The 22,458-nt window shown below is 43.3% G+C and overlaps 1 protein-coding gene across 1 annotated transcript; it reads left to right on the forward strand.

Moving 5' to 3' along the window:
* Positions 1–824: 824 nt before the first annotated feature.
* sh3d21 (SH3 domain containing 21) lies at positions 825–20,573 on the forward strand. Its single transcript, XM_036539246.1, has 17 exons — positions 825–1,056; positions 3,760–3,917; positions 4,101–4,158; positions 5,944–6,053; positions 7,140–7,230; positions 7,732–7,793; positions 7,880–7,928; positions 8,943–9,037; positions 9,573–9,671; positions 10,105–10,156; positions 13,332–13,412; positions 15,620–15,740; positions 17,490–17,551; positions 17,986–18,101; positions 18,904–19,202; positions 19,662–19,725; positions 19,889–20,573. Exons 1-17 carry the CDS (start codon positions 1,053–1,055, stop codon positions 19,925–19,927), a joined length of 1,560 nt encoding a protein of 519 aa, XP_036395139.1. The 5' UTR covers positions 825–1,052; the 3' UTR covers positions 19,928–20,573.
* The last annotated feature ends 1,885 nt before the right edge of the window (positions 20,574–22,458 follow it).

A 22,458-nucleotide genomic window follows, 5' to 3' on the forward strand; every position in this document is an offset into this window, starting at 1 on the left:
GGCTAGAGATGCTCCATGGGAAAAGAAAACTGGGAATGTGTTCGAGTTGGACCAACCAAGCATTGCTGAATCTGCTTCTGAAAGGCCACGTCATGTGTGTGTGCTTGGCATAACCAAAAAAAAGCACCTTTCCTGGCATTCAGTTTCAAATATGTCAAATTTTTCTTAATATCAATCTCCAGTACATGTTGAACATGGTAGACATGTTAAATGATAATTGTACAGTATGCTACTGATCGTTTATCATTAGTTAGTTGATAGGTTATTGTGCTCATTCACAAACATGTTTTTTTCTAAAGAGACACGTATGAAATGATCACTACAGCTCTAAGGCCCATCGGTGACGAACTCCAGTCTTTAACATACTGTACTGCCATCCTCCGTCACGCAGCGGCTAAGCTTTTGTTCAGAGAGACACAGGAATCTTCATGTGCGTCACCGTCACCTGATTCAAGTTTGGTCTAGAACTTCTCTTATCTACAGCTGTCAGGCATTCAGTAAATGTGAGGGCATGCCTACCCTGAAGAACATTACCGGCAGCAGAGCAAAAGCCGTACAGAGCACAGGTCTTGTTTTATTTGACTGGGTGAAATTGATTGGTTTTTCACTCTCCCTGTCCAGCTTTTCCTGACACCTTGTTGGCCTTGTAAAACAAAAACAGTCAGCCGGGCCTAAAAGTAATTTTTCTCTCTTGCCTCCTCAAGTGCTCCCTCTTTCCAGCTCAAACCTGTCCCACCTGTTTGTGCGTCTCTCTCTCTCTCTCTCTCTCTCTCTCTCTCTCTCTCTCTCTCTCTCTCTCTCTCTCTCTCTGACCCATCCTCCTGGCTTGTCATGACTAGCAGATACTAGCAGAGGGAAGGTTCCTCCATGTTAATGTTTGACAGGAGAGAAGGAGGGCTGAGGCGGGAACCACTCTTTCTTTCAGGCAGACACGGGTTTATCTGTTTTCTGTTTGTTTTTACCTTAGTATGCGGCCTCTGCTGACTGCATAGCAGGGATTCGAGTCTTCGGAAGAGTCGCCGGGGGAATAAAGGAACGCTCTTCAGGGAACCATGGGTAAGGTCACCTGCAGCGCTTTTCTGGTCCTTGTCTTCTGAACTCTCGAGTTTGCGTCAATATTCGGCTGTTCCATACGCAAGCGACAGCGTGTCAGTGAACTAGCTATTTGCGTCGGTACTCCAAACGTCTGAAAGCTTCTTTATGACAGATGTTAAGCGTTTCAATCGCCTGTAGTGGTATATTTGCATATGCAACATAACATCCTGGCCGGATCTCTAGTGAAGTATGAACGCGTGATAGCTGTGTTTGGCGTGCTACATGCTAGGTGTTCTCTCAAAGGCCTTTTCCTGTAGTTAGGATTGTCCTGCACCATTCCAAAACAGAGGCAAAGATAAACAAACTGTGCCTCAAGCGGGCTTCCTCTGGTCCGAACATCCTGCCATTAAAAACAGTTTCACAGTGACAGCGGTAGTGTGACTCCAGAGACCAGGTTGCACTGTTAAGGTCCACAACAGACAGTGGATCATCGGGGTTCTCTTGGCTGGACAGTTCATTTTCAATCCACCTGTTGAAGAACCCCTTGGCTCTCCCCAGCCAACCTGAGAGGGGCACTACAGAGTCTAGAAACAGCTATGTAGATGAAGTAAAATGTATGTATTGTAATATATAGGCCATTTGACACTAACTAGGTCAGCAGCTGCCAAATGTTCAGACGGTCTGTTTTGCTGGATACTAGAGGCTAGTATAGTATGTGTTACTGGCAGTGTGGCTGGATATACTTGTAGTGTAGTGTGTTTTTCTGGAGGCTGGGTGCAGATATGGTATGTTTTGCTGAAGATTTGGGGAAGATACAATATATTTTGCTGGAGACTGGAGGCTGGTATAATATGTTTTGCTGGAGACTCAGGGCTGGTGTGGTATGTCTTGCTGGGGGCTGGGGGCAGACACTGGGCGTGTTGTGAAGGGATTTGGGGGTGGGTGGCTTTCGGTGTTGCTTCCTGGGATCATAGGAGATGAAAACACTGTTTTAGTTGGGCTTGGAACTTCAGAGCCATATTCCTACTGTGAAGTCAACACTGGAGGTTTTAGTAGGATCAAAGATAATGACCAGAGCTGGTAGACCCCGTAAAACTAAGCATTAAATATTACCTTTAAAGGATAAGTAACAAATGCTCAGTGCAATAAATTACATTACAGCAAGATGTGCTGTTTCATCAGTGTAAATGAAAGGGAATTTGAAAACAACTGAACTTCAGCAGAGGGAAAATTACAAGCCTGTCTTCCAACCAATAACCTTAAAATAGATGGGTAAATTATGGTATTAATACCAACATAAGATATCTGAATTTACTTTCATTATCATCTTGCTTTGAGGGATGCCCATTTCCTCTTAAAGTACTGAAAGAGGCAGCTTGTTTTGGTTTCCTTGCCCTGAGTGGCTGATCTGAGGCCTTGTGGTTGTGCATAGATATGCAGACATTGAGTAAGCATTAGAGACAGCGGGTTTTAAAAAAGGGTTTGCACTGCTGTTTCGACGGCAGCAGATCTACAAAGGCATTTCTTCTGCAAAACACGTGAAAAGCTCTCTGAATCAGCATAAAGGCCATTCTTGTGGTCTGAATACAGAACTGAAAAAAGCCGTCCTTAACATCAAGTGCACCTGTTTACTGTGGCTGCTTTGGTTCTGTGTTTACTGTAGTTGTGCTGTTTGCATTTCATAAAGTGATTGTTTAAATATAATGGGCGGCAGTGTAGCATAGTAGTTAAGGAGCAGAACTCGTAACCCAAAGCCGGTTCAATTCCCCTCTGGGGCACTGCTGCTGTACCCTCAGGCAAGGTACTTAACCCACAATTGCCTCAGTAAATAGCCAGCTGTATAAATGGATAACATTGTGAATAAAGCTGTAACCTATGTAGTTCGCTCTGGTTAAAAGCACCTGCTAAATGCCAGTAATGTAATATATATATATATATATATATATATAATAACAGAACTTGCTTTTTAAAGCTTCTCTAAAATGTCCAGGAAAACTCCACCCGCACAGCTACGTGGAGGTTTCTGTTCCCTCACACATAGCCGACAGCAGTAATAAATAATAAAGAATAAACCTGATAAAACTGGATGCAGAAGTGAAAAAGCGAGGCCCCTGTCTCCAGGTGATACAGCCGAGATCAGACAGTTCCACAGTGATTCCAGTCTGCTCCAGCTGTGCATAGCCAGACCTGTGCGAACACGCTTCTGTCCCGCAGAAAGAGGAAACATTCTGCAGGGAAGAAGCTCATATCAGAGCAAGTAATATGGTATATATGGCTGGTACATGTCAGCTGTCAAAGATGCCATTGTTTTTTGTTTTATTAATAAAGGGCTTCATGGGTAAAATGATTAAATGCGTTTAGGAGGACGCGCACAGTCACATGGCAGCTGGAGTGGGGCATTGTGGGTAAGGATGCCACTGCGCCACAGGTTCATGGGCTGGTTTAACTTTTACTTACCTCTCTTTTTCCTTCTCTTCCTCTCTCTTTCTCTTTCTTTCTCCCTCCTACTTTCTCAATTTTTCTCTCCCTCTCCCTCCCTCTCTCTCTCCCTCTCTCCCTCTCTCTCTCTCTCTCCCTCTCTCCCTCTCTCCCTCTCTCTCTCTCTCTCCCTCTCCCTCTCTCTCTCTCCCTCTCTCTCTCTCCCTCTCTCCCTCTCCCTCTCCCTCTCTCCCTCTCTCTCTCTGCCTCTCTCCTTTCCTCTCCTTCTCTTTCTCTGCTTTGCAGAGGTCCTCGTCCTCATCGACTTCGAGGGCAACATGCGAGACGAAATGACGATCCATGTGGGGGACGTGGTGAAGAACGTCACCAAGGCGACGGAAGAGGGCTGGCTGGAGGGCGAGCTGAGGGGGAAGCGGGGGATATTCCCCGCCCACTTCGTCAAGGTGCCCCGCCCCACCCGCGGCCACGCCTTCCCTCAAATCCCAGACATCTGCAGGAGATCCTCAGCATGACATCAAACACCTCCATCCCCTCAGTGCTTTGAGCAGCCCGGAGGCGTTCATCTCAGATGCTTATGTCTGGAGTCAATGCGGTCCCTTAATTCCGTTTCCTGTCTCTCCACACAGGAGGTGCCCGTGTACCTGGTAGGGGACAGCAAACGGGAGCCACGGAGCCTACGAAAATGTGAGTGCCTCCACGCCTTTAAGAAAGCCTGGCTGCCCTTTGGACGCATTCTGCTTCTAATCTGCACTCCCATCCTCACCTGAGACACTGCAGGCCAAGATAACGATAAGGCCAAAGATCTGTCACTGTTCCGCAGTGCCTAGTCAAGCAGCGTAGACATAGACGTGTTTGGGTTTGCGGGTATTCCGAGGCAGGTGTTACTCACCTGCACTGAGAACACAGACAAGCAATTAAAGGCCTATTGTGCTTTCATGCTGGCCTTAGCTGGCTGGGTAATCACAACAGAGGAGTAATTATGACACTCAGAAGGGGAAATGTTTAAAAATAACAATACCTACTACTATTTAAGAGCGCACTTGTTTTGAGGAATTAGGTGTGAGATACACACACAGAAATATGGGGGGGTTTCCACCTTTTTCCTGTGAAGTTTCAGGGTCAGTCACCTTTCCTGGTGCGCAGTTTATATTTTGAGGAACTCTTTTGGGTTTCGGTGTTAATGCACTGTCAGGTTACAGTGCAGCTTTCATCTTTGCTGCTATGATGCTACCATTATAACAGGTGTATATGCATAATGCTAATTGATAGCTTTAATACAACCTGCCTGCGTCCTCTGTCAATCATTTAAGATGATGATAACCCACTAAGAAGCGGGGTTTTATATGGCCTGCAGTATTTTTCCTGTTATCAATTTATCCTCAATATCAACAGTCATGAATACTCAAGCATAGCACATACTGTATGACACCACTCTGAAGGTTACACGACATCTAACTAGAGTGAACAGCTACTGCAGGGATCAACAGGTTGTGAAATACTTCAGGCCAAGTCAAGGTAGGATAGTCCCAGATCAGTAGCTGCCCGTGAGCTGCAGGTGAGAGAGAAGGAGAGCTCACCTGTACACTGATAGCGATTGACTGCATAAAATGTAGCATCTAATCTCTGCCTTTTGTGCAAACTGTATGAAATAACTTCATTTGTACCAAAAAACAAAACTACATACAAAATGTTTCTCATACTCACAATGATTTTATGTAATCCAGTCTCTTTAGTTGTCATCATCTTGTGGCAATGTTTTTTTCCTGTTGGGAGATGTTTGAAATATTTTCATTCAGAAGGATTGTTTCATTGAACATGCCTGCCAGCTGGATAATAATGTTTCAGCATAAACAGGTTCAAGCACATGGGTGTGACTTCACATGAGTGTACAAGAAATATAAAAATGATAATCCCCAAAGCATATAAAAGAAATCAGGCAAGGCAATATTTATGAAGCAAAGGCAAAATGTTACCATCAGGCCAACACATTTCACCTCTATCACCTCAGTGGCCGTGCTAACCTTCTCCCTTAGAGAGAAACATTTAGGGGCTCAACCTTAACCATTTGGTGTCTTCAATGACTGAATGGAAAGTTCATCTAGAGGCCTTTTCTATTGAACATATTGTACTTGTACCCATCAAAATGTTTTTGTTTTAATTTCTTGATTGAGTGAGTAGATATGATAACTGATGTGTTTTAGATATTAGTACCTGTTATCATTAATTTATTGTTTTCAGTTCTTGCTATGGTAATTAATTGTTTGAAAGTGCCAGTCCTAAATTACACAGTACCTCTCATTATAAATGACTCCTGAATATTCATTGAATATGAATCAATGCTAATTCAAACACTAGTTACTTTATCGCAGTGCCTGTCCTACAGTCATTTGCTGGGGGTGTGGGATGTCTGCATTAGGACATTAGGTTGTTTCCTGTATTGTCGTTAACTGAACCCCGATGTCCTTCCAGCGAAAGTGGCGAAGCAAACGCGAAAGTGTGAGGTGGCCTATGCGTACACTCCCATAAATGACGATGAACTGGAGCTGGCTGTGGGAGAGACCATAGAAATCATTAAAGAGGTAAATGATTTCTCAATCAAACACCTAAAGTAGGCTTCTCTGTGCCTGACATTCTGGCATTTTTTTTTACTTAGCCTTGCTAAAACATTGCAGCATTGTTGTGAGAACATTAGGTGTTGACTGGTGGTGTCATTACAGGAATGTTGGGTAGCAAGTGAATTAGTGCCAGTTTGCACACAGGCTAACAAGAGTGGGTGGTGTCAAACCATACAGCAGTATTTTAACCCCATCAGATGTGAAACTTTAACTAATGGATCAGTAAAACAACATTAATTTAATCCATTTGAAAATTCTCAAATAACTGCTCACCAGCAGCTAGACCTGTCTGAGCTGGAGCTCAAATTTGAACTATGATTAAGATACATTATTGCAGTTATTGACATAGTTCCTTATCCTGAGGCCTTGCTCAATGCTATATATTTACACAGCTGAAAATTTGCTGAAGCAATTCAGGCTAAATACCTTTGCCTAAGAGACAGTGACCCATCTGGGGTTGAACCCGCAAGCCCAGTTCCTTTGCCACTACATTCCAGTAATGTCAAGGTTCTTTGCATGATTCAGAGCAAGAAAGTACAAAAGGTGGAACCCGACAGATGCATGCTATGTACTTTCCGTAAGGGCTCTCAGATATGTGTATGTCAGCTCCCCCAACACACACACACACATACACACACACACACACACAAATCTATTATAAACAGCTCTGTTGAATTCACCTGGATTTATCAAGTTAGTCCACTGTTCTGATATAATATTACCCCATAATATGATCACCTTGATCCTGTTAAGTGATCATGTAGTCTTTCCCTAAGAAACATTTTTTCTGTAACTGAGAAGTGCAAACAGAAGAACTGTCGAACCTGTTTTTGAAATGCTGGTGCACATGTGATCATCAGGGCTCAGACCTAGGTATTTTTAACCTGAAGTGAGGAAACTGAGTTCATAAAAATGTGACGTTTCAAACTTCCAAGGTTTTCCTGCTGCAGCTGCGGGGTGACTGTGTTCCAGTGAATACCTTTTGGGCTGCAGAAGGAACCATTTTTAGTCAGCCATTTTGTTGTCATCTCTCACTGTCTCTGTCAACAGATTGAAGATGGCTGGTGGATGGGCTTGAAAAATGGGAAGATCGGTGCTTTTCCTTCGAATTTCGTCAAAGAGATTTTTGTCACCCCAAAAGGTGAGATGGCACATTATTTCCATAGACTCCAGTCATTTCCTGAAATGAAATAACTGCCCACAAATAGGGAATATCCACAATTGACAAATGTCATGCCACGTGCGAATGCGATAATCATTCCTAAGTGTAATCTGTCTTCCCAGAAATAAATGTGTAATAATATACTAATGTATACAGAGAGTATTTCACATTTGTGGATGGTATTGCTTGACATTATTGCTTCTGTTGTTTGCATTGTTCTGGAGAATGGTTTTTATTTCATATCTTGAACATCCTTCCCTCCTGTGGCCTGTCTTATATGAAGTAAATGCACACAATATTATGGTAGATAAATGTTAACCTCACGGTATGCTCAAATAAATATGAACTGGTTAGATCCTGATGCTTTGATACCTTAAGAATACCTTTGAACAGTGTTTGACAAAGCATACAGTATGTGCCACATTCAGAATTGCTTGTGATTTTTTCCTATCCTGATCCTCCTTTCTGTTGTTTTTCTAGATGCCAAAGTAAATGAGGGAAAGTCCCGGCCGAAGCTCTCAGAGGCAGTGTTCAGTAAGGAGGTCGGTAAAATGCCACCATTTTTGCTCAGAGGCCCCACAGGAATTAACGCTGGTGTGGCACTGAAGGTTCTTGTGTTTTATTGCAGATAAAACCACAACAACAAAGGGCAAGTGTGAGGAATAAAGTCAACACTGGTGGGTGTCCCTCGAATCATCCAACGTGCACAAAGCCAACTTTAAAACATACATAATACATTTTAACGGCTTAACAAACAATCTCGACCAACCCCCCGCAGATATTCAACATGACTAACAAGCAGCTTTTTGGTCTTCTACTCTCTGAAATGACTGGACTTCAGGAACCTGGTTGTGTTAAAAACAAGAGTAGACATGACTGACATCCCAAATTAAATCTAGCCAAAATAATGAATGAATTTTGCTTTAACAATGCATTAACTCCTTACCTCCTGTTCCTTGTTGGATTTGCGTAGCACCAGGATCTTTTGTTTGTGATCTGGGTGGGATGATGTGGGGGACAGGTGCCAAGGAAAATAAAGATGATACTTGGTTTTTGGCTCGCAAATAATAACATCATCGATCTACCTTTATAAGGCACAAAGTATTGCCCTTGGGGAATGAATGTCCTTGTAACTATTAGATATATGTGTCCATATCATATATGTATTAGAGCGTGAGGTGAAATTGTATTTGAAAGATGCTTTGTTGGACATACCAAACACCCAAAAGTAGATAAGCTAATTAACAGATGTTTGGTGCAGTGTGGAACAAACGCTGAAACTATGTGAACACTGAACTTTTCATCCGCCTTAAGAAGGAGGAAATCACTTTGTTCTGTATTGTACGTGCTTCTATTCTGAGACACAAGTAGCAATTAGCATGACTCTGACACAGGATTGCCCGTAATTCCTGAACCTCACCCCAGAGGCAAGAAAGGTGTGACCTGCTGGAATCTTCATCATAGCTGGTAAATTGTCACCGTGCCTTAAATAACAACAGCAATCTAAATGCAGGGGTTGACCTGACGTCATTTCTCCCTTTCTCCGCAAAGACGCAGTCCCACGCTTTCATGGTTCCAGTCAGTAGTCTGGAAATGCATGTAAAGAATGGCATGACTCCAAGCACAGAAGCTTTACATATGTTTGAGCATCTGACACTGCATAATATCTTCCCATATGTCTTGTGTTACAGTGAAGGAATGCTGTCAGGTTATGTTTGACTATACTGCGGTTACGGACGATGAGCTGAATCTGAAAAAGGGAGATGTCGTTACAATCATAACCAAGGTAAAGGTCTCCCGAGAAAAAAGGAAAACCAATTCTGTGAGAATAATCAGCAATGCAGTTGATTGTTATTGCTAAAACATGAGAATGAGTGCAAGAATTTAACTAAACATTTGATTTGCCTTACACTGGCTTACATGAGCAGAGAATGCCACCTAATATATTCTGCCTGGGCAGTTATGCGTGATTTCACTGAAGTGTTCTTTTTCCTGTAAGTCTTGTCAAACCAGTTATGTAGTTCGCAAAGGACATGAGTGAAAAGTGTTCCGATCAGCTGTGCCACAATCCACTCGATGATGCATGCTGCAAACAGCAGGCTGTGATCCAAATCGGATTGGAATGGTGCAAAAAAAAATGTTTAAGATTAGCAAAGAGATACCTTTGATGCACCAACGAGAGCTCTGTTTAGGTTTCTGTTCCCTCCGAGTCCTGCTTTTTTTTTCTCCCCTCAGTGAAAGATCACAGAGGGAGAGGGATGTTTGTTGGTGTCCCTCGGCGCATTGAGATGTGTGTGTGTGTGTGTGTGTGTGTCACGCAGGAGACGGAGGACGAGGGCTGGTGGGAAGGAGAGCTGAACGGTCAGAGGGGCTTTTTTCCCGACAACTTTGTTATGGTGATTCCGACGGACACCTTCCAAGTGAGTTGGACAGCAATGCGTTCCCATGGCGACTCGGCCCGTCTTGCTGCATGGGAACTCCCCCCGACTCCAGCTCCGGGGGATTCCCGGTCTGACCGCGGTGACTGCAATCGGGGGCCCCTTCCAGGCAATGATGTTGTGCTAAAATTTTACACAGCAGCTGGCCAGAAGAGTAGATCCTGGCCGATGTGTTGGGTAGACCAGACGTAAATAGTGTGTGACTTGGTTTGTTTCAGTTTTCTGTTTCTGTGAGCTGGAGCGGCATGTTGGGCCGGAATGACTTAGCAGCATCTCTGGTGTCTGTGGTTTTGGAATGAGGTGCCAGGTGCTTCTGTCCTGCTTCTGGGACAGTGTGTAATCACTGGAAGCATCACAGCTGCACACCAGCGGGAAGAAGGAACCAAACTCTTTATTTTTTCCTTTCTTCCTGTAGCCTGGAAGTGGGAGTCAGCCCCCAATGAGGCGTGGGACAGAGCGACACTCAGGTAAGCACTGCCTCTGTCTGGAAAACTGGCGCTACCTGCTCCGCGTAAGACGTCACTCAGGTAAAAGTGACACGTCATCAGGTGGCTTCCAGAATGCCACAGGGCCAGGTGTCCCTCGGAAGTAAGTCACATGACCGCCTGAGGCTGTTTTCAGTAGAACCACAATGTATTATTTGTGGTTGCTTTGGTGCATTATAGTTGCAACAGGATTTTTAGCAGGGGCAGTTTAATATCCAAGTGTGGCTTGGACATGTTAAACCACCTCTTGTACGTGAGGGTGGACTTCTGTGAGAGATCAGTTTGTCAGCTGGACTCATCTTGTACCCAGATGACGTTCCAAGGAGCCGTCCAGTCCTACTGCTGGAAACCATTACATCACTGCTTCAGCAGTGTATCTTCCAGATCACAGTACATTTATCCACAGTGCTGAGCTCATTAGACAGTGAAGCAGTACCACAACTGACATTAAAAGACATTTAAATTGACATATTTCAGTTTATGATTACAGGTATCTGTAAGTCCCTCTATAATGGCAGGGCAAATGAACACAGTGTAATTGCTACACAGACAGACAACAGATAACTAACTAAAGGATCGCTTTAAGTCAAGGAAGTATGTGTAGCCATTCTAGGTGTTTCCATGCAAGTGATCTATATCTGTTATGACCATTTATGGGAAAATCTGTTTCAGGCAGCATAAAGGAAATGCATACTGTGCACTCTACCCGTAACTACACACACACATAAACACACACACACACGCACAGCCCTGCACTGCACTTATCAGATCTGATCATGGGAACGATCCTCGGCGTGTGTTTGTAATACAGAAAGAGTGCTCCCTCTTGAAGCCAGCAGCTTTGTTAGTCATGGGGGATTTCACTTAGATTTCTCTTAGTACTCACTTAAAAATGTCTGACAGGAACTGAGGTTCAGCTGCAGTACAGCAGCCAACTCTGATACTTTGATTTTGATCAGGATCACTAAGCAGTGCTATTTGCATTGCACATCATGGAAAAAAAAATGTTCATGACAGAACTGTCATCTGGTTTGAATAAACCAGGGGACCATGAGGTGACAGACAGATGTGCACAGACGAATACAGTATCCACACCAGCCAATTTCCGCCTACATCTGCCCAACTGTGCGTAAAAAAACACACACTCAAAATGGCAACACAAATAGAGGAAGTTCAGACTGATTTCACCCAAAGGCTGTTTTCAGTGCTTGTTCTATTGCAGCTAAATATCTTTGAACGTGTCAAATAACACATGAGAGTGGTGAAACATGAGGCTGTTGTTGTTGGGGCAGACGCAGAGAGAATGGCGTACTGTAAAAGGCAGATACTCGGGAGATTACCGGCCCCCTCAGGGCAGCCGGAGAGCTGCAGCTCGTGTTTATCCTCACGTCTTCTGGTTTGTTTTGTTTTCCGCTGCTTGCCGCCGAGTTTTGAGCTGAAGTGTTTGTTTGTACTGTTCATGGTTCTCACAAGCAAACATAAGGCTAGCCCTCGCGTTGTGGCCTTTGTCGGGGGGGGGGGGGGGGTTCGACTGTGTTCCCCCTTCGGAAAAATCGAGCGGTACAAGTACGCCGTCGCGCCTTGCAAATGCACATGGAGTGTGCCAAATGCAGAAACTGCCAACGTTGCACAATGCTAGCCACGCTTAGCACAGGAAGTGGAATCGTCTTAAACCTCTGTTATCTAAGATCTCTCGAGCACAGCTCGGAGTTGCCTTGCAGCCTCAACTGCCACTGCCGGGTGTTTATTTTTTGTACACTTCTTCAATGCGCCGAGCAAGCAACAAACTGGTGGTGAAAGTGTTAACTGTGCTTTACGTAAAGGCTTTGTCGTTAATTGTCTGCTTCCTGCACCAGCTGCACGTGGGCCAAATTAAAAAAAGAACAGCACGAGTAATCACGTCTTTCTCAACTCTGTCTGTGTGCAAACAGGCGACGACTAATGTGTGGCTCAATGAGGGATTCCATGTAATAAACGCGGTCTAGGTGTGCTCTAGTCATAAAAGATTTGCTAAGTGGGTTGCATATACTAAAGCGGTCAGATTGAATGATTAAATCTGCGCCTTGGACCAATTTAGATGTAGGCGAGTCCCCCTCCCCTACCCCCCCGTCCCCACCCCCACCGCTGAGTCCCTTGTTTCCGGTTGTGCCGGAGGAAGACAGAAACCACAGCAGGGTCATGTGACCAGCCTCTGGGGCAGCCGCGGAGCGTGGGGTCGGCACAGCGTCACTCCGCAACTTCAGCAACAGCCCAGGCACTCTGCCTCGGAAGAGAAACTCTGGAACGCTGACTGCTAGCGGAGGTTTTCTCTCCCCGATGGTACCTGTAGGGTAGATGCTTCTGGAACACCACAGGTACTGCTGAGGTAGGCTGCACGTTCTTTCTCTCTCCTTGTCGAGCTCCTTCAGAGTGTAAGCCTGGTTTAGGTCTCTGCACCTGCAGTGGGCGGTAGATTGTGCAGGTATTGCTGTGATGAGCCGTGCTTTCCGCTGGTGTGAGTCTGCTTTAGGTCCCTGCCTTGCTTGACCTGCCTGAACTCCGACAGACGCATGCAAGACGTTCTTTCGGGTTCCCCCTTCTTGCACTTCAAAGCTGTAGTGAGGCAATGTGGTTCCCAGTATGAAGAAATGCTAGCCTGCAAGGGCAATCTGCCTGGCACTGTATCAGAATCAGAATCAGAATTAGTATGGGGAAGGCCTCTATTTACAGACCACTCTGGCCCTCTAGGGTGGGGGCCACGGGTGGGGGGGGGGGGGGGGGGGGGGCTGGGGGCTCATTCTCAAACACAAACTTTACTTCTGTGTGAGGTCAGGATGTCTGGAGGGAGACGTGGTGACGCTGGGGAATGGTGGCTCTGTTGGATCGGGCCCAGCTGTGACCCTGCCTGCTCTGCTGACACGCACAGACATCGGCCTCCGCTTTCCCATGTCTCTGTTCACATGGACACACATGTAGCGCAACCGCTCATTCCTGCCACAGAAAGCGCGTGTAGTCTGCGTGAGATCTTAAGAGTCGTGGAAAAAAACGGAGGATCGGGTACTCGCCCATGTGAGGGAGCCCTGAGTTTGACTCTGGTGGGGCTGTCTCTCAGGCTGTCAGCGCCAGTGTTTGTGTGTGACTGATGCCTGCCTCTCCTGCTGTCTCTGTGCCCTTCCAGTCAAGGCAGAGGCCTCGCCGATGGACAAGAAGACGCCGGAGCACAGCAGCTCAGACCCTGCCTCAAAGAGCGACGCAAAAGGTACAAAGCCTTATAATACGTGATTACATTACTGGCGTTTAGCAGACACTCTTATCCAGAGCAACTTACATCAATTACAGGTTTTTACAATGTTATCCATTTATACAGCTGGATATGTACTGAAGCAATTGTGAGTTAAGTACCTTGCCCAAGGATACAGCAGCAGTACCCCTTTGGGGAATCAAACCAGCAACCTTTCGGTTACGAGTCCTGCTCCTTAACCACTATGCTGCACTGTGTTGTAAAGTTTATGTCAATTGTATGCAAGGGATTGGTGAAAGAAGAGTGGTGTGCAGGTCAAACACAGTTATGGCCTGAGTGGGTGAGTCTCTCAGTGTCAATCATGCTGTTGAAAGTCATTGAATAATAAAAATATTTATACAGTACCAGCCAAAAGTTTGGACACATTTGATTAAGATAACGGGAAACACGCGTTCAAAGACTTTTTCATCTAAGGACTTATGCTTGAATTTGTTTCTTGGACAAATATAAATATATTTCTTGATGCCTAAGTTGATGCCTATGTGTGAATTTCTTTCCAATTTTTTAAAAATATTTTTGGCTCCTTTGAAGAATCCAAAATATAAGATAGTTTTGATTTGTTTAAACTCTTTTTTGGTCACTACATAATTCTATTTGGTCACTACATAATTCTATTTGTGTTCTTTCATAGTTTTGATGTCTTTAATATTATTCCAAAATGTGGAAAATAGTAAAAATAAAGCACAAAAGTTGTGTCCAAAATTTTGACTGGTACTGTACATATACACTGTTATCATAGATATACGGTTCATTCATAGTGCAATAAGTCATAAATTCCTATCTCAATACCAAAATAAATTTATTCCTGCAACATGCTTTGAAGGTGGCTTGCCTCAGGGTCTGGGAAAAAATTTCTATCAGATAACAGGTACTGTGTGTAGACTGCGTCTCCTGTCCCGAAAACTGGTTTGTTTATCTGGACAGAAACATGCAGGCGTGAGTGTGCTGTTTTTTCGAGTCTTTGTGTGGTTTGATGTAGAATTCTTGCACTGCAGCCAGCTGGCCGTATAAAGCAAAAAGACAGAATTACAAAACTGAGCTGAAAGTGAAACTGAGTTTCCTCTGCCTGTGTGCTTACATCTCAGACACACATGGACAGAGAGCTTGATGCTTCACTGGGGTTTTTTTTTTTTCACAATCAGTCACAGTTCATGATTCTGTGTCTGCTGTTGTCAAACAACATGTGTCTGTTTATTGTCAAAAGTCGAACGCCATATTTAATGGGTGGTAAACAGCCAGTACAAGAGATGGAAATGAGTCTGATGTTATTCTGGAACCTGCATTTTGTGAATACTTTTGGACATATTTGTTTATATCAATGAAGAAGCTCTTTATGTTAAAGTAATGACAAACTTCTTCTCATGCGAAGTCAAAAACTAACGTGTCACTAATTACCTCTACATTGACACATGCAAAATATGCCTGTAAACTGTGTTTTGAACTCATTTTATTAATTAGAAAATTATGAATTTATTAACATCACATACATTTAACATCATGTTAGATATCTTCCATGTTAACTTTCATATGACAAATAAGAAAGTCCTCCAGACTCCTGATATGATACCTGCTGGTGTCCCCTAGCAACAGCCTTCACCTGTGTTCTCTTGTCCAGGGTGTTTGAGTGACACATTGTAGGATACAGCAGGGGCAACCCAAGTTTACACGTAAATAGCTCTTTTAAGTTTTGTTACAACATCGTGTCTAAAATGAGAGCACTTCCTGGAGTGTTCCTCCGGAGGAGCTGCAGGGGAGCTTTTTGTCCTCATTCCTGCAGGAGTCCTGCAGCTGTCAGTCACGTAAAAACACTCCCCTCTTGGTTTTCAGGTGGAAATCCAACAGTAAAAGTGAGTGGTGAGTGGTATAAACATGCAGTCTTTGTTCAGTTCTGCCCATGTGAAATCGTTACTGATTTTTCCTCATCTGGGACTGTAAACGGCTAGGATTTCCGACTGAGTTTTGCCTGTAGGAGGAAACGGTGAATATTATGTGATCAAATGAAGGGCATTGTCACTATGCGTTAGTGTTGGAAGTGTGATGAGGAAGGCTTTATGAGTGCTTTAAACACACTGAACGTTGTTAAAAAGCCAGCCAGACCTGAGAGGAGATTCCAGGCAGGGAAAAGCATGAATTCCACTAATACCATGCTGTGTGTTTCTTTATAGATGAGAAGACAGACTCTAAAGACCTGAGGAGTGACCCCCCAAACAAAGTGATGCTCCCCGGAATGAGAAAAGCACCCCCTCCCCCAGTGAAGGACAAGCCACACAAATTTCTGCCAAACAAGTAGGTGAAATGCGGTACCCCTCTCAATGCCCTGCACCCCAAACGGGTGTTCTCCCAACACAGCGTCCCTCTCAGTACCTTTACCCTTCAACTGGGCAATGTCCACCTGCTAAATGAAGCTAAACCCCCCCAGATATACTGAAATACTAAAATTCAGAATTGCAATTTACGCTACTTGATTCAAGTAAAACTTCTCAATCCAAATATCAACTTCTCAGTGGACATGCATACACAGCAGAGTATACGTGTCCCATTTTATAAAACTAAAAGAAACCTCTGTCCCAGAATAAATATTACCCCTATGTCTGACTGTCAACCAATTTTGGTTCCCCAATTTGCCTAGTTTTAGTAAAGATGTAATAAAGATGGATAACACTTGGTTTTGTATTGTGAAGCACTTCCCCATCATTAGTGAATTCAGCTCTACGAAAACGTAAGGAGAGACTCAAAACAAAGGAGCCATTGAAATCTGTAGCATGTAGTTTGATGGAGTATCACAGTTTAGGAAAACAGGACGACAGACACACGCAGCACCAGTTCCTGCTTTACTGACAAGTAGAGTAGAGACAGTCCTATTTCAGGGCTGATGAAGGGAGAAGTCAGCGTGACCAAGATTGAAGTGGAAGTAACGAGTCACTCTGGTGCAAAACACAAGAGCTCTTGCCTCCCCCTTTCCTGTTTCCTGCAGATCTACAGGCAAACCCCAAACCGAATGGAAAAGAAAAAAAAAAAACACAGAGCCTAACTCATTGTAATTTTTCTGACATTTCACTGAATGCTGCAGAATGTCAGAAATTTTTTTTTTTTCCAAAAATCTCTTGCAAGACATGTTAAGGCTGCTTCTGATGAAACACCAGGGCTGTATTTTTCCTTGTGTTGTTTGCGATGTCTGAAGGTCAAAAAGACATATTTGAGAAGGTGACAGTTAACGCTATAAAGAATTCAAACTATTATAGTCATCAATCTCAGTTTTACAAAAAAAAGTGCTGTTAAAAAATGGCTCTTTTTTTTTTCTTGGCAAACCACATTAACTGACACGCATCACACCATGTGTCACAGTGAAGTTATCAGTTTGAATGTTCAACGTATTTGCACCTGCGACTTACAGCAAAAACATTATCACAAAACTGTCAAAGCTGCAGAGAACAGGAAGTCACATTCAAATTAGCAGTGTATTTTTTTGTACCTAACCAGAGTTTTTACAGTCTGGAAATCATAAAGACGCGAATACAGTACAGTTAATGCTGTAATGAGTTCATTAAATAATGTGTTGAAATACCATGATAATTGCCAAGATCTCCACTGTCGTGATGTTGATGTTTCAGGATGTTTATTGTTTGATCACCCCTTGTATTGAGAATCAAATGTAACATGCTTTATATGAATGTTCACATGACTTTTATGGCGTTTTAAACTGCTAGAGTTCCTGTTTGATAAACACTAGGCACCTTATCAACAGGGAAACTCCCCCCCCCAACACACACACACACACACACACACAAGCATGCATGCACACACAAACAAACACACACACATACACAAGCATGCACGCGCGCGCGCGCACACACACACACACACACACACGCACTCACACCTCTTTACAATTCCAAAAGTGAGCTATTTCAACTGATGTTTGAGCCGTGCATGTGCATGTGCATATCATACCTTTGTAAGCCTAAGATAGATGTCATTTAGAGGAAGTGGGAAATTGGCTGTTCTTTAAATATGCGCAATTACTTCTTTCTGCAGGACCAATGGAGACCCTCCCTGCTCTTCACCAAAGCACACAGAGGACAAATCAAAAGAAAAAGGTAAGCAGATTCATTGCATGCAGCATTTGCTAGATACCATTAACCCAAGGGACCGCATTAAATGGCAGTGTGCAATATACAGTAGTATTGTGTAGATTAATGTATAGAAGCATTCATTTGTATCTTATAGTTGGAGAAGTTTATATCTGCCCATGAATTCCCACTATCTAAGATATAAAATGGCATAAGGTTCATTTGTAAATTATTGAATAATTACATTATTCAATAATTGATTAGTATATTTATTAGAAATGTGATTAGAACATTTTAAGTTAATACGATTATTATGAAATGATTATTGTAATTATTTTTAAATTTCCTCTGTTAATGTGATGGATCCTGTATCACACTGGTCGAGCTCTGAAATGGCACTCCAGCTCAGGTGATCTGGTGGGTCTGCGCACTGTAAGCCCTTGATTATGTTGCTGTTGCAGAGGTGGACCAGCTGGATGGAGTGGAGGTGTCCTCAGCGAAACTGAGTCACCCCACGGCTAACAGAGCAAAACCACCACACCGCAGACCTCCGTCCACTCTGGCTGTTGGCCCACAGGTAAGCACAGAAACTCAGGTACCACTACACAGGTAAGCACAGAAACCCAGGAATTGTAAGCCCAGGCCCACAGGTAAGCACAGAAACTCAGGTACCGTGAGCACAGGCCCACAGGTAAGCATAGAACCTCAGGTACTGAAGTTCACAGCTGTCGAAAGCGCAGGTCTACATGTACTTGCAGATAATGCAAAGGCTAATGCCTGGGGAGATGTCAGTGATATGAAGTGGATGCACAACTTACTATGAGGCCACTGATTTCTGCCCTGCCAGGCTAGGCATCTGTATACAGCCTTGGAGCTGAACCACAGATCTGTCCCAAAATTGCATGTGCTCCGTGGCTGTGCTATGGAAAGACGATGTGACAGTTTTATGGTTGTATTGGAACCCTGTATGGTAGGTCAGTCAGCGGCACTGAGTCAGGCAGCGGGGTCCTGGTGAATGAAACTCGTAGGGAGTTTCCTGTTCAGTCTTAGTCAGCATGACATGGCTGTGAGTCACTCAGAGAGGAAAAGGAACGCTGTGTGGAGTGGTTTACTGTTCCCAGTGAAAATGCAGTTTCAGCTGCTTCATATTTTTGCTGTGTAACCATTACATGGCCTGCAAGTTTGTCCTTACAGGGTCCTTTCAGCAACATTACATCAGTAAAATTTGGGTCAGTCTGCCTCTGATTTTGTGCAAACTTAAGTTCTTTATTAATTAACAGGGCCATTCATTTACATGATCTAACATTTATGATGAAATTATGACAGCTGAAAACTGGTTTTGCCACTGGTTTTGATTGTGACTGATAATAACCTCACAGGACTCAGAAAACCATCTGTCCTCACCCACGAGGAGTGAACAGCCCTTCCAGCTTCCCAAACTGTCATCACCCCTGAAGCCAGTCGCTCCCAAGCCAGGAGCGGAGCCCAAACCCGACCCAAAACCTGAAGTGAAACCAGACCCCAAACCGGACCTGAAACAAGACTCCAAACCCGACTCTAAGCTCAATGGCAAACCCGGCCTCAAGGGGGTCCAGGAGAATCAGGGTTCCACAGAGGACCTGCGGGCGGAGGTCCGAGAGCTGAGCATGGCCCTGGAATTACTAAAGAACCGGCACCAGTGAGTACAGCACCACCTGGTACCAGCTCTGCATGCACGGGGTCAGGGGGGGCAGCAGCTAAAGAGCAGTGTGATCTGGAAAAAACGACAACCCTCTCTTACATTTTTATCCATGAACCCCAGTCGAATCCATAAAGCAAATGGAATCAGTTTAGGATCACATTTCAGAAACAAAAACCAAAAGGTTGTAGTTTCCTTAACAGTCAGATTTATTACTGACATGTGACAAAGTTTATGTTTTCTGAAAAAAGTGAAGTGAAAGTGTGGCTGGTCATTTAAAGACCAACTGTTTAGCTAGCTCTTACCAGGCATACATCCAAAAGCATTTCCTCATGTTTTAATAGTTTAATAGTTTTAATAGAGGATGACGTTATGCATATACCCAAAGAACTGGGATAGGCTGACAGACTATCTAGCCTTTGTGATGTAATGTGCAGTGTCTTTATCTTGTCCAATCAGGAGTGACATTGAAGAATTAAAGGAGGAGCTGAGGGAAGAGAGAGCCAAGCGCATGGCATTGCAGGTAAGAGGACCTTTGTGCCCGTTCTCTTTCTCATTCAAACAGAATTAAAAGAACAGCACTGTCTTTATGCAACAGAAGAGTTACCTGAGCTGTGGAAAGTTTGTGCTCCGCTTAAACGGTCCTTCTGTATTTCCTCATGTTGTGGTTGTGCTTTCTGTGATAGGACGAGGTGCAACTTCTGAAGAAAACAATCCACCACTGATGACGCAGAACAAAAAAAGGGGAAAATTTCCTTATTTTTTTTTACCACATTACCTCTACCTACAGGAACTTGATGGATTGTGTTTTCCACCATTACAACAGATAAGAAAAAAAATGGGTACCTATTTCATGCCAAAGGCTGAACACTGATGGCTTTTGTACCTTAAGATCGGCAAGGTCACAGAGGTTCACCCTGATACTTGGTCTAGTGGGCCAAGTTCTGGGCTTGATGAACAAAAAGAATGACTAGATCAAAGACTGCCAATAAAGAGAGTGTTTTTGTAGTGTATTGATGAAAACTGTGTGTCGTTTGCAAAATATGCAGATCTTTGAAGCTGATACTGTAGATGTTCCTCTGTGACATGACTAGAAAATCTTTCTCAATATTCTTCTTACTAAACTACTGCTCAATAATTTTGTCTGTCAGGGTGGGGGCTTTTACATTGGGCTTTTACTACCTGTAAGCTGAAAAATATGAAATATTATGCAACATGAAAATGCCATTTTAATTCCTGTGTATTATACTATGTGTAACATGTCATGAATATCTAAGTTCACATAAGTGTCCTTTTTCATAAAGGAAGACAAAGACCATGCTTTATCTTTTATACAAGTTAATCATTACAATAAGTATTTATCTGAAAGATATGGACAGTGTCCAGTAAATATGGTGTAAAAATAACTGAATAAATTTTTAAAAATGTTGCAAAATTATAATTCTCAAACTAACGTGTCAAGATTTTTGTTTCATATTTGAAGAAATATTGAAAGACAAAGTCTTGAAACAATGAGAGAAGAACAAACACATTCATCTGAACATATTCCAGAAAGTATTAATGAAAAATGAAAGTCAGAAAAATATTTTTAGGTCAAGTTAGCAAAATACCCAACACCTGTAGAACTTGTATTTTTTAGTCCATCTATCCCTTTTTTGGGAATCACCGTATTGCACATTAGGCTTGTGTCCTGTTCAGCTCAGCGGCAGACTAATGAGCCATCTGTATGATTGTTTACACTGAAAATGCATATTAGGATGGAGGAGCATGTGTTACCTTGGCCTCATCAGTGGGTTCCACCACAGAAACTCCTCTCACAGACCTCCTTTAAGCCTAACCCTAACCAGTGCTCCACTGCTAAATATAACCTTGTATCTGATGCTTGACGTAATCAAGCATAATCAGACTCTGACTCTGCCGTGTTTATAGGTAACCCTAACTCTAACAGACCCCTAATTTCAGCCCTAACCTTAACCGTTAACGCTAGCCCTAAGCCAAACCCCAACCAAAACCTCAACCTCGTTACGTACCTTGACTTCCTTTTCAACTCAGGAGCTAATAAGCCCTCAGTACTGTTATTCACACAGAAATGGCATATTGGTGTAGAGACAACCACTACCATAGCCTTGTCATTGGGTTCCACAATGGAGATGCCTTCCCTAAAGCCTTAATGAAGGCGTAGGGAAGGCATCTTATTCACTTCAGTGGGACAAATAGGTGCAACATCACAGAATATGTACATTTGAAAAACACATACATCTGATTTCCCGTGAGTGCACACAAATCCAAAACTGCTGGCTGTGATCAGGCTCGCCGAGTTGCTCAACAAGATCAAGTAAATTTCAGTTGTTGAAAGTCCCACACCCCGTGTTTTCTGCAGAGCACAGCTATAAATACTTTTAGTCTAAGGCGCAGTGGGATGAGGCAGAATCCCACAACATTCCTTTAGCATGACTGTAAGTCACATACATGAGTGTAAACACTGCTCTTCTCTTCTCAATCACATAAAAACTAAACTAAGAAAATGTATAGTACCCCAAAGCTGCAAATTGTGTTTTTGATTATTCAGCCATCTTAGTATTGCCACATATGAGGACCCCAGATGAGTAAGACCAAGGTTATTTCATGGAATAACCAAGCTCTATGTTCAGGTGATAGTTATTTAATCTTGTTAATCAATTAGTTCTGATCATAAACCGCAGTTAGGAATTTATTAATCTGAGTGACGTTGTCTTAAGTTAAACTACAGGATTTTCTGGTTTTCCATTCCACCTCAAATTGGAATCGGTTCATCTGAGTCACTCATTGGACGAGAACCGGAGTGGCCTGTTTTCTCAGGAGGAACCCAAACAATGCATACGTGTGCAAAATCGGAGCTCCTGGTGAATGCACAAGTTTTGCGTCAACATTCTGAAAAGTTCAATAAATCAAAAGCCCCAGACAACACCTGAACATGGGCCAACCCCCCATTTTAGGAAGTTACCTGGGTGCTAAAGGTCACATGACATAATATTCCTGCAATTATTCTGCCTATTTGGGAGTATGAAGCAGTTTTATTGCCATGTCTCCTGAGAATAGCTCCCAGAGTTCAGTTAACATTTTTTTGTGATTTTGGTCCACAAGAACATTGAGTAGTCTGAAAGCAAATGCATTCAGCTTCAGTTGTAAATGAACCACTGAATGAAATGGCAGTGACATTTTTGTCTCTGTTTCACCGTCCTGCCCTCTGAATCATTTCCACAGACAGATGCAACAG

Source organism: Megalops cyprinoides, chromosome 10 (assembly GCF_013368585.1).
Source record: "Megalops cyprinoides isolate fMegCyp1 chromosome 10, fMegCyp1.pri, whole genome shotgun sequence".
NCBI classification, from domain to species: Eukaryota; Metazoa; Chordata; class Actinopteri; order Elopiformes; family Megalopidae; genus Megalops; species Megalops cyprinoides.